The sequence below is a fragment of the Thalia democratica genome, chromosome 9 (assembly GCF_965202585.1).
Source record: "Thalia democratica chromosome 9, ktThaDemo2.hap1.1, whole genome shotgun sequence".
In the NCBI taxonomy this organism is placed as follows: domain Eukaryota; kingdom Metazoa; phylum Chordata; class Thaliacea; order Salpida; family Salpidae; genus Thalia; species Thalia democratica.
In genome coordinates, this window is record NC_139173.1 from 15,003,017 (window position 1) to 15,016,726 (window position 13,710).

The following is a 13,710-nucleotide window of genomic DNA, read 5'->3' on the forward strand; positions in this document are numbered from 1 at the left end:
TCTAGCATAGATAACTCATCAAACAATATATATATTAACTACACACTTAAAATTTTATTAAAATCAAAAACTAAACTGTCTGGTAGTTTATTAAGTTATATTGTTAGTCAAAAAAGAAAAAAAAAACTGCGAAAGTCATCAGAGTCAAGTACTGGACTTTCATTTTTCGTAAAACAAGCTCAAGCTAGCAACAAATTTTAATTAAACAGCTTCGAAAATCAGACCATGAGCTATGGGTATACTAAGTCCGTGAACTTATTCTTAACGAAACTCGTCCGGGCGTGTTTAGACTGGTTTCATGGAGGCTGTGCAACCTCAAATAATATGAAACTAAATTTTAGTATACTGCTTGTGCTATCTTACTAAGTTTTTAATATCGAATTACAACAAATAGACAAATGTTGTCGTTATTTAAAATTAAATGATCATTAGTAGCGCTATAAGACTGTTAATGAAAAAAAATTTTATAAAACAAAAAAAGTATTTTTCTGAGATTGTCGTCAGTTTGTGCATCAAGAACATTAAGTTTTTGTAGTTTAGTGGCTAATATGCCATTAATGAAACTACATTTCTTATTGATTTTAATAGATCGTAGAATTATAATAATTAGGTTATTGAGTTGTAATGTAATAAATCTGCTCATTTTACTTCTCGTTATTTTGAATGTTGGATATGTAGTTTTTGTAAACATAACAATATGTGGAAAGGAAGCTTACAGGAGGAAATTTACTGACGAAATTTCATTCAAACATAACTTTATTTAAAAGTTCTTTTTAGACTTGGTTTGTTATTGTTTTGATGTGTTTAGTACCTTCTAATAGAGTTGAATAAGAACTGTGGTATTTGTATATTAATTTTTTTAATGTTGTGTAAATATAAAGGTGTTATTAAAATTTAATTTAGGTGTTTTAAATCTCTTGAGCTAGATCAAAATCAAAAACCGCTTACCGACCAAGGTTAGGGGTAACAGTGACAGTAAAAATTAAACAGAAAAAAAAATAATATAAAATAAAAATGAATAAATAAAGAATGATAATAATTTAATTAATTTAAAAATTTGATGGAATCGTGCGCGGGTGGGAATTGTTCGGGTGGGAACTTATATTAATGGCAATAAAAAATATTTTTTTACTTAGTTAATATCTAGTACAAAATAGATCTTTACTGCCAGATATAACAACCTACCTACAAACATAACGAATATAGTACCCTTTTAAATAAGTATTAGTATTACTTCCGTACCCCTCTAGTATTTAAAAGTAGGTCCTTACCTCAAGGCCAGGAAACTACTGAATATAATTGAATAATCAAACAAATGTCATAACAGCATTTAGACTTTCTATGTAATAATAAAGAATTTCTACTATTTTGCTATGCGTTACTTAAAACGTTTAAAAAAGGTTTTTAATTAAAACCTCCTTGTGATGTAATTATAAACTTAAAACTTTTAGAACTGGTTTGTAAATGAAACTCCTAACTAATTTATGCTTTATTTTTGAACGATGTATTGCAGTTTTACTTCAAACTATTTACTAATTTTAGTTTAACCACACTTTTTAAAAATAATTTAATGTGAAGGGAATTTTTACTTGTATTTTGATAATAAACAATTAAAAGTTGAGTTATCTAAAGTAGATTTACACACAAGTTTTAGCATGAAATGTTCTTTTTAGTATATGTATGATTTTTAGTTTTTCAAGTTTTTGTCTTTTTAGTATTCAAAAACGAATTTTTCTTTTCACCCTGACCAAGACACCGATATAGTAACATTTCAACGACTTTTTTAAAATGGCATTTTAATTAGATATTTTATGCTACTTTAACTTTTTAACATACTTTATGATACTAATGCTACAAACAGTAAGTTTATTATTGTGACATTTTAAGTTATATTATTTAAATTATCCAAATATATTTATTTGAAGTGTAAGAATTCAAAAACTAATAATAGACAATTATTAAAATGAATACTTCGTGCTAAAAAATTTGTAGGAATCTGTGTATATGTAGACTCATTTTCTAAGAATAAATAATTGTAGTTCAACTCTGTAATTTGAAGTATAACTGCAATATGTATTTCTAAAAAAATTAATGATTTTAAAGGATTGATTAATACCGAGCATTTTCATTAAAATTTAGTTAAAAATATTTTTTACAAACAGGCTATCAAAAGTTATAAATTCATCATGACACAATATATAACTGACTAAAAACTAGTTTCAAATGTTTTTTGTAGCTTAAAAAAATATGCAGCTTTTTTAAACTTTCATGTAATTTTAGTAAATGGAATTAGGTTGTTTAACTTGTATTCTCATATTCAACATTGAAATATTTAGTAAGAATTTACAAAAATCAGCGTAAAAGTAAAACTTTTGATAAATAATGTTTTCAATTATAAATAAAACATCTTTTATTTAATTTGTTTTTTGTTTTCGGGGGTCGCAAAGGCTACAGGAAACTATTCAAAGCACGCTCCTGTTAGTATTTTTATGTTTATTTCTGTTTATTTTAACTTAAATATCTGTATTATAATGTCTCACTCGAAAGATGTTTACAATAAATTAGTTAATATTCACTAACACTATCTACGACAGGGTTTCCCAAATTAAGCGGTATTGCCCCCCTGGGGTGGATTTTAGTAAGTTGAAGGGGGGGGGGCAATAACTAGTAAAGGGGCGAAAGGGATGGGGGTGATTTTTAAATTTTGGGCTGTCATAAAGTTTTACTTATTAGCTTGCTATTGAATATTTAACCCTGAGGTAAAACTTAAACAAAAAATATATCTAAAAAAAATATAATTACTTAAGACTACTATTTTCATGTAAATTATATATTTTTATTCATATCTTTTCTCATTTAACAACTACATGGGTCATAGATAATTGGAATCTCTCTCACCATTTCATGATCTGACATATATGCTATTTGCGATCATAAATTGTTTGTAAAAATCTATGTTATCTATTATAAACTATTTATTACTGATGATATTTCCAATAGTTTTTTGAAAAGTCGCTTAGTTAGACTAAAAATTAAAACTATATTAAAGTCAATATTTTAACAGAACAAAAAATTTGTTGTAATTAATTAAGATATATTTTATTAGATATTTTTTAAAATCAATATTTCGTTTTTGAGCTCGCAAAAATAGTTAGTAATAAATGATATTTATTTTTTTTATCTGAACTAAAGTTAAAGGTAAATCAAGTTAATGGTATCAATAGTTTTTCAAGTTGCGTTTAATATTATATTGGATGAAGAGAATTCATTCCAACTTTACAAGATTATAAATGTCTACAATATGGAGTTATATTAAGAATAGTATAACAAGATAATAAAAATACGTAAATGTGTAACATTTGAAAAGTTAAGTTGTATAGCTTTTGTAATATATAAAAAGAAAAACTTGTTGTTTATTCTCTCCGAAGCAATAACTTTTATAATAAGAAATGTGACAATGCAAGTTCAATATTGGAAAGTCGAAAAGTTGAAACATGGGTAAATCTAAAACGTGACTCAAACAACTTGGAAGTTAGTTCAGCTCTACAAGACGAAGGAGCAAACTCAGTAACACAGGTAGTTTTCTACACTTTTAAAATATTTTGTTCATTAAGCAAAATATTGATATCCAATACAAATATCTTTTTAATTATTAAAACTAGTTAAACACAAACTAATAAATTTATGTTCACAAAACAAGTAGGAGAAAATTTTTAGATTCAGACCTTGGAATTAGATGACTTTTTTAATTGTAATGTATACATAATAAAAAAGTTAAGTCCAAAACCAAAAAAAAAATCAAACACAGTCACTTATTTTTATTAGTATTATATTTATGTAAAATCTATATTCTGTCTTATTCGCGTAGGGTAAACATATTGCATTTATGCAAATCAACAAACTTTATGAAAACGAAACACGGGATAAAAAATTCAGCAGACCTTTTTAACATTAGCATGGGATCCTACAATAGAGCCGAAATATGTGACATAGTATGATTTTTTTTCTAAACGTAATAAAAAAATCTAGTTTATTTAGCAACGGAGAATTTGTAGAGATGATGGCTCCGCAGTCATACAATCAAAATCGCCATGAATTACAGAAAGTACAGCAAACGCGCTAAAACCTATATATATTGTAGGTTATTTCAATTAAGAGACTTGTACTTTGCATCCAAATTAATGAAAATAATTAAATAAATACATTAACCTATCTATAACTACAAACAATTATAGCTACTAATGTAAACGATAAAAAGTAGGCATAGCAAATTGAGTGTTTCATGTAATAATAGAACTAGGCACAAAACAATAAAATTGAAACTTTACTTTAGAATAGAATTCATAACATAACAAATAAAAACATCTAAGAGACGGAGGCGGTCAAATATGCACCAAGAGTAAATTTTGTATGAGGGGTCACTTTTGCACGAAGAAACATTTAGACTAAGGGTCATTTTGTACAATAGTAAAAAAAAATACAAAAGTTAAAAAAAAGTTAATAAGAAAAAACATCAGACTAAGGGTAAGCATTAGGGGTTAGAGTAGTAGCAAAAAAAATCAAAAAAGGATAAATAAATAAATAAAACCGTCCGAGGCTAAGGGTTAGGGGTAACAGTGATAGTTAAAAAGGAGAAATAACTATTAAATAAGTAAATAAACATAAAAAAAAATTACCGACCGAGGGTTAGGAGTAACATTGATATTACAAAACAAAATACTAAATTTAATTAAAATACTAAAAAAAATATTTAAAAATATTAAACCCAAGCAAAAATGTCTTTTCAAAAGTAACCTTTCGTGCAAAAGTGTCTTTGAGAAAAGCATATTTGACACCTACCCCTAAAAGACAGATGTTTTATGAAATGTTTAATATAAAATGAAAATTAATTGATAAATCTTTAAATCATAAAACACTTTTAGGAAAATAACAATGTTTGAAAAAGAATTTCATTAGAACAATGTAATTATATAAATGTCTTTTCTGAAAAACATGTTGACTCTAGCACTTGCTGCAGGAAAGTTGCGGATTGTTTATATATTTCTTTTAAATCTTAAGCAATGCATCAGTAACTTGCGTTCTGGTTGTCTGATTTTATACTATACAATATTAGATTAAATTGAATAGCGCGTGCAACTAGTATACCATTACAGAACTACATACTTTTCTTGTTAAATGGAGTTTCAAAATAAGAATAAACGCAGATCGAATACAAAAATTTAATAGATATATAGCTAAAATAATCATTGATCATATATCCCCTTTAGAAAATAAATTTCAACAACCAATCAAACCACCCTGACCAAATCTTAAAATAATTACCTATAACTTTTAACGAAAGGTTTAAGAATTTATCAAGCAGTGAAGAGTCATTTAACCGTATAAAAAAATTAGCAATCAGCCCTCGAATCTGCCAACCACAAATCAATTCAGTATACCAAAATCAACTAAACATCCAAAAACCAAAGAAAAAAAAACAATTATTTCAACCGCCTTTTTCCCTAACTGTATCCAGGAAAATTGGCAAATGATTATTAAACTTAGTAAACCAACACTTTAACACAAACCACCCATACAAAAAAGTTTTATTAGAAAGACATTAAAAATATCTTATAACTGCATGAAAAAGTTCAAAAAAAGATTCTCAAAATAACAAAGTATCAAACATCCTAAACCTTAACTAGCAAAAAAAACCTACTACTCTAGGAACGAAAAATGTCCATTATATAATAACTGCTTAGAAAACGACCTAATTCACCAAGCAACATTAAAAACAAGTAGCTTAACAAAATATACGTATGTTCTACAAGTACTACATTTAAAAGAAGTTACAAGAATTATATGGCAAGTTTTAACAATGAATTAAAATTAGCTAGCACTGAAATATCAAATTACATATGAGAACTAAAAGAGATAAACAAAGACAAAAATTTAAAATGAAAGATACTCTGAAGATTTAACTCAAAACCAAAAAATAAGAAAACATGAAACTTATGTATTTGGAAACAACGAAATTCAAAAAGTTAAAAATAAACCATCACTAAGCAAAAAAAGAAAGACAACAACCGCACCACCAAAACCAAAACTTGCATTAAAAAACAAAAATATATTATGCGCCAAAAATAGCAATAAAGCAAAACTAAACATAATAATAAAAAACAACATGAAAGGAACATAGAATAACTTGTAAAAAAGTGTTTTTTTAATAGGCTAACTAAATTAAATAAAATCTATTTGATACGTCACGATGTGTAGTTTTGTAACTTAATAAAGTTTTTATTTTTGCTTTAAGGATATACTTAAAGCGTTGAAACAGTTATAATCACTTTGAGGAATAGCTGTATTTTGTATAATAAATATTATAAAGTATATCTATGTTAATAAAACTGTAATAAATGTATTCTTAAAAATTTCAATCTTATACTTATTAGAGGTGGTTTAAGATTTACATGTCTAAACTTCTACCTATAATCATATTTCTAGCTTCTCAGCCTTTAGATATATATGCATATTTTTAACAGAATAAAAAATGAACAGAGTAAACACTGTAAAATGTTACAAATTGTAAGTTTTAAAGTAAAAGAGAGCTGGTCTCTTAATGAGCATTAAAAATATTTTGATGTGCGACTTAAAACTAGGTGACTCTTAGATTTATTAGTTTGTTTATTATACAAGAATTTATAGTGTGATATAACCAATAACGTTTAATGTTTATAAAAGGTAAGAGAATTCAGATTTTTTAACCACTCTTATATTGATAGTTTTCATAGATATAAGTAATAAAAATTAATACAAGTTAAAAGGAATTACCAATTTAAACATGGCATTAAAGATATTTGATGTCATTTTTCCAACTTGGTTAATTTTTATAATAGGAATTTGTAATATGTTTGAGAACTTCACGTCAGGCAAAACTACCCATTTTACCGAAATATTGTTAAGTTGCTTTGTAAAGACACAACTTGAGGAAAAGAGTTTACAATTTTTGAACTAAAACCAGGGGCTGAAAAATTACTTTTTAAGGAATTGAAGTTAATATGTGAAGTTTGTGAAGATGAGGATTTTGAGTAAAACCAATCATTTTCGAATCAAAAGTCAAACTATTGGGTGGCAGCTTGCGGGGCCTGACATTGTTTTTATCAGTAGTAAGCATATTTTACTTGTACTATTCTTATTGGTAGTGCCTTTAGATCTTTTTGCCTTTGTTAAACTTTGTTTTTGATGATTGGATTTGAATTGATCTATGGAAAGTTTGAGTTTATTTTGACTAGATGCTTTGCTGCAAAACATCACTTCTTTGATTGTTATATTTTTTTTGAGAATTTTTTGTATCTATTACATTTTTGTTCAGAGTTAGACTGTCCGTGCCCATAATTGATTTGTTAATTGGCACTTCACATCTTCTTTGCTTCGTAAATTGATGATTTTGGTTCTAAAAACACATGCCAAAGAAGTTTCTAGAACAAATTATCTCATAAATGACCTGTTAGATTAGTAGTTAATTTCTTCTTTGGTATGAGGATAGTTGATTTGTTTATCAATACATGTGCTAAAGGAGTTTTTAGGATGTCTTTGCCCATGTGTAACTTGTTAGTCTAGTAGTCTATTTTTTCCTTGGTAATAGAACTGATAATTTTCTTTTTGTTTCTAAAACATCTGTCAAAAGAGTTTTTAGGATGTTTTTGCCCATATATAACTTGTTGGTCTTGCAGTTTTTGTCTTCTTTTGTAAGAGAACTGCTGATTTTGTTTCTTGAATCAATTGACTTGTCTTACCTCATCTCTTGTTGTTCTCATGTCTTAATAACATATTTCTGAACTCTTTAAAACATATAAGTAGGCTACTGGATATATCGTCCTTTAGTTGTTTTGGTATAAGGTGCAAAAAGAGAAACTTCTGCAATATTTCCTAATCTTCTAAATCAGCAAGCCACTTTCTGACTTCATGGTTAAGGTCCTGGCCATTCACATGGTGGAGTTGTTTTTTTTTTGGTAGAAACACCTGTGCAGGGTTGCCAAATGTTTTTGGCAAATTTTCTTTATGTTTTTAAAATTACACATTTTTGGGTTTATTTTTAATTTTAAGTTAAGTTTAAGGTTAAAAATGTGATAGATAGTACAAAAACATTGAAAAGATACTGTAAAGCTACTTCAAATGTGTTTTTTGATAGAAAAAATTTTGATGATGACATAGTTTTTTGTAACTTTATGATAGATTTTTTGTGTCAAATCAAATTTTTTTTACTTAAAATGTAAAAATTGTTTAAAATTCCAAACTTTTGAGGTTTTATTACTGACTTTTGTTTTAAAATTCCAAGTTTTTTTTTTCACAATTTCTCAAATTCCAGGTATTTTAGCTTAAATTATCAAATTTCAGGTTTTTCCAGGTATCTAGTTTTTTGGAAACCCTGCCCTGTAGTAAAACTCCGGCTTTTTTAATTAAGAATGCCTTTAAGCTTGTAAAGTTTCTATCTTTACGGTCAGTACCTAAGGTATAAACCAACAAGTCTTTGTTAAGCCAAAAATCTCGAATTATCCAGTATTTTTCAGCGTCATTAAAAATGCCATGATCAGCCAAAAGTTTCTCAAAATAAAAAAAAATGTTGTTTGGATCTTCTATATCAAAGATAAATTTTTCTAACAATTTTAATATTCTATTTAGAAAATTTAAATTTTGTACACCTCGTTGGTTAGTCATCATGGTACTATTGTTATTTCCTGAGTTAGCTAGTAGGTGCAGTGTCCAAGTCTAGTCACCAAATGTAACCCTAATGGGCTGTCTTAATGAATTACTTTTGTATATAATGCTAAGTTACTTTTTATAGAATTAAACATAACAGCTACAGAGTTAAAACAGTTTAATCTTTTTTTTACATTAATAAAAACAGTAAAGAAATTTTCAGATACAGTTTGGCACTATAAAAGTTAGTGTAAAAAAAAGCTTACATCAACAACAACAATTCAATAAAAGTAAAAACATTATCAGTCAACACACAAAAATGGTTGAAAACTAAAATACAATTTAATAACAAATGGCCAATTTGTTACAAGTTTTCAGAAAGTTGTTTTTTCTACACTTTTTTGTATTGCCTAAAAGATAATTTCTAAAGTTAAAATGTAGAATAAAAACAAATTATTGGATTTATTTTCTCCTAAGTACTATTATATTACATGCAAAAACTTTTAAGAATTAAATTGTTTGTTTTTTGATATAACTATAAATAGAGTTGACTTTCACATTCAGACTCCAACATTTCAAAGTATGCCTTTTATGCCTAGAGGTGAAAAGCAATGTCAAACAGTTGGTATTGGATTTCTTCGGGAATTTTCTATTCTTTTCAAAAGAACTTCTGTATCAATAATTCGTGATCCGGTAAGTTATATACAATCAACCACAAACCTGTTAAATATTTCTTTAAACATAGTTTGTTGTAATTAAAAAAATTAAAGACACCTAAGTTTCATCTATTTTTAAAACTTAAAAAAGTATATTTTAAGAATAAAAAAAACTTAAAACCTTGATATAATTAATTTAAAAATAACAGACGTTAACTCATATGAGGTTGCTGAGTCATATAATAATTGCGGTTATACTTGGTTTACTATATTTAAATATTGGAAACGATGCTGAAAGTGTACGGATCAACACGGGGTTTCTTTTCTTTTCCATTCTGTTTGTTATGTTTGCAGCTCTTATGCCAACTGTTTTAACATGTTAGAAATTTTTCGTTGTTAAAAAAAATAAGTTGGTCATTAAATTAATATAATTAAAACATTTATATTCAATTTATCTTTTATATAACAGTTCCAATGGAAATGCCAATATTTGTTCGTGAGCATATGAACTATTGGTATTCCATGAAGGCATACTTTTTATCTAAGACATTTGCGGACGTGCCATGTCAAGTATGTTTTAAAAATCTCAATTAAATTTACTCATCAAAAATTTTTTTTTTAATTTTAAAGTTTAATTTCAAATTTATTCATAAAAAATGCTTTATAAATGATAATATTAGTACTATTGATAAAAATAAAACTTGCATAATCATTTGTTTATTGAAAAGTATAATAGTTTTAATGCGTTATGGTTTGTAAGATTTTGTCAAAGAATTTTATATTAGTTAGTAATTTATTAAAGTATTAAAAAGTTTAGCTTCGGAGATTTTTGTGTTTATTAAAGTTTTTTTTTTGTGAAAAAAATTTATATATATTTTTCAAAATTTAAGGTTTTTTAAAAGTTATACTTAACTGCTGTGATCAATTTTTCATGTTCAAATATTAAAAGTGATTGGTATACTTTGTTTTAGTTAGTCTTTCCTACCATATACTGTGCTATCGTATATTTCATGACTGGACAACCTGCAGATGAAATTTCACGCTTTTTTTTGTTTACATTTGTTTTTGTTATGACGTCATTAGTTGCTCAGTCATTTGGTTTATTAGTCGGTGCAGCTTCACCAAACCTTGAAGTAAGTAATGAATGGTACATGCTTATTTTTTACCATTTAGCTTGTTACACTTTAAAGTTATTGGTTTACTTATAATTTTTGTAAAACAATTGATATAACTGCATATTAAAAGTTTTCACAAAATCAAATACATACTATAACTCAAGTCATATTTTATACATAAAGATACTTTAAACATATTCAATGGTTTGTTTGGAAAAATAGAATATTAATTTATTTAAGATTTTTATATTTAATTTGAAGTATACTACCAAATTGTCTTCAGAAAAGTTTAAAAATGTTAGCATAAAAACTTAGTTTAAATGAAAATTTGATAACAAAATTAGAACACAAATTAAAAATAAAAATTTTAAAATTTTACAAATAATACTACTAAGACTAAGAACGATAAAAGTTTAAACAAAATAATTTTGAAAAAAAAATTCAAACATAAAAAAAAAAAAAATTTTCAGATTTTCTATATACTATTTTTTATATTTTATATGATATGTCATAATTTTTTTATAATTTTTTTATTAAAACATTTTTTAACATTATCAATTTTTTAATTTAAAGTTTTTTTACCAATCTATACAACTAAAGCTTTTGTTACTGTTTTTGCACTTGATCTCCTTAAATAACCGTTTTCAGTTCACTACTAATTATTTAAAACTTATTTTTCATGCAGAATATATCGCATTTAGTTTATAATGTTGTATGACCCTTTTTTATGGTGCCTTTAATTCTGCTAAAAACTGCTTTTCTCTGATCTTCATTACAAAGGAGAATATTGAAAAGAAGAAAATTTTAAAACTTTATTTTCTAAAAGTATAAACTTAATGTGATAACAACTATATTTGAAGTTATCTTAAACGATGTCAAAAAAAATATTACAATAATTATTTTATTATAATATTGTTATTATTTGTGTTGTTTTAATTAATTTTTTTGTATTTAATGTTACTATTATTATAAGATAGAACTTGTATTGAGTAAAAGCAAAGCTAAAGACAGCCTTTAAACAAAAAGACTTTTATATTAAAACAAAACTGTTACTATTATTATGTATGTAACACGTTTATATTAAAATTTAAAATTATTAACAAATTTTTATTTAAATTTTCATAACAAAGGTTACATATACTAAAAAAGTAGTCGTTAACACTGAAAATCGACTAGTGTATAATGAATAACATTGATATTTTGATTTTATTTATCTATATTGAAAACAAAAAAGTATTACTAATTCAGTATGGTTTTTAAACAAAATATTTTTATGAAAAGGATGAAAACTCTAGCACAACATTTTAAATTATAAAGTAAAATATTCTATACATTAAGAATATAAAGCCTATGATTTTTATCAAAGAATTTTGATAAAATTTTTAATTTTAGTATAAACTTAAAGTTTTTTGAACGAATCTGTTTAAAACGTAACTTTTATTTACATATTCTAAATGGTAAAATAATTTTTAGCATTTACTTAAGTTTTAAACAAATTTTTAATATTTCTCTTATTAACAACAACAAAATGTTAAAAAGGGGATGACAAAAAAATATATGTTTTTAAAGATTGAAAATCTATGGAAACAGTTATTTACTCAGATTATTATGTACAGGTTGCAACTTTTGCTGGACCTATATTTATGATACCACTTCTTTTGTTTTCGGGATTTTTTGTTAGGTTTGAACAGATACCTTGGTATCTAAAATGGATAAGCTATGCTTCTTATATGAGATACGGGTTTGAAGGAGTGTTAATATCAATTTATGGAAGAAACAGAAGTTTGCTGGATTGTAAAGCAATTTCTGGTAATTATGGAACTTAAATTTTTATGTTAAGTTAATTTTTGATTCTATTCAGTGCTTACAACGAAACTATAGTTTTTACAGTTTTAAAACATTTTTACAAAACGAGAGTAAAACCTAGCAAGCACGTGCTAATTTAATTCTTTTAAGCTGAAATATATGTGTTCAGATTTTATTTTTATATCTAAGTATTTTTTTATTGAAAAAAAAATTGTTTCGAAATTTTATAAAACTGAAATGATAAGTACAAAAGTTTTTGATTGTCAGGTGAAGAGTGCAGCCAAGCGTGTGTGTTTCAAAATACTACAAATATTTTAAAAGAAATGGATGTAAAAACTGATTCTGTCTGGGTCGATCTAATGGTGCTAACAGGCTTTTTTGTAGGTTTAAGAATAATAGCCTATGCTGTTCTAAAAGTTAGAGTTTGGATGGATACGTAAATTTATAAAAACAAAAAATAGTTTTAACTTGTTTTTTCCTTATTTTTTTATTGACATTAAATACTAATATACTTTTTCCTAAAATTTCTTAAGTTGAATTATAAAACTATTGTTTCAATTACACTACTTAAACCGTAAGATATATTCAACAACTTTAACTTTGAAAAATTCAAAATATGAACAAAGCACAAATTAAAACAATTGTGTAGAACATGTAAGATAAAAAAACTACATATATTACTTTCACAGTACTGTTTCTAACTTTTTTTTTAAACTTTTAAGGCTTTCAATCACTAGTTGACGTTTAAAAGTATTTTATAAGAAAATAAAATTACAGTTAATTTTAACTTACAGCTCATCTTTTATATTTTTACGATTTTGAAAGTTTAAACGTTATAGATTTTTATCTTACGGTTTCAGAAATTAAAAAAGAATATTTTTGAAACTTATTTCTTTTTAATTACAGGCTATTGCTTTATTGCTTGCTTTTGAGACTTTTGTGTTTTAATAAATAAAGAACTTATTTATAGTACTTTTTTGAACTTTTTATTTTAATAAATTGTTAATCCATACAGTAATGGTCTCTACATTCATTAAATTTTTATTGAGAAACATTCAAAAAGGTCAGGTAATATAACATCAATTACGTCTATACGCTCAAATATTTATATAAGCACTTTGTTAAGTTATATTAGTATTAACAACTTTTAGCCTGGTTGTAGCTATGAGAAGTTATGAAGAACTTCATAACTATTTCAAACTTTTGAAATTCAATTAATTTTAATTGTTAAAAATGTAAATAATGATAATTTATTATTAGTTGATTTTTCTAAATATTCTAGTTTAAGTTTAAAAAAAAAATAACTGAGACAGGTCCGCCAGGGGCAGATATAGGTTTTTCAAAGCGGGTAGTATATGTTATACTTTTTTAGTAATAAGATGTTTTCTATAAAAACTATTTAAAACGTTCGCTTTTAAAATGATGTTTTCAATGATTCAAATGTCTACACAAGT

General features: G+C 25.5%; 1 protein-coding gene across 1 annotated transcript in view; it reads left to right on the forward strand.

Moving 5' to 3' along the window:
• LOC145843911 (ATP-binding cassette sub-family G member 1-like) overlaps positions 1–13,143 on the forward strand; it is a 30,764-nt gene extending 17,621 nt beyond the window's left edge. The window contains exons 7-13 of the mRNA XM_082951187.1: positions 3,448–3,576; positions 9,244–9,372; positions 9,545–9,713; positions 9,805–9,905; positions 10,307–10,468; positions 12,067–12,259; positions 12,524–13,143. Of these exons, the coding sequence (XP_082807313.1) occupies positions 3,448–3,576; positions 9,244–9,372; positions 9,545–9,713; positions 9,805–9,905; positions 10,307–10,468; positions 12,067–12,259; positions 12,524–12,696 (1,056 nt within the window). The 3' untranslated portion in view covers positions 12,697–13,143. The remainder of the gene's footprint in view (positions 1–3,447; positions 3,577–9,243; positions 9,373–9,544; positions 9,714–9,804; positions 9,906–10,306; positions 10,469–12,066; positions 12,260–12,523) is intronic.
• Positions 13,144–13,710: the final 567 nt, after the last annotated feature.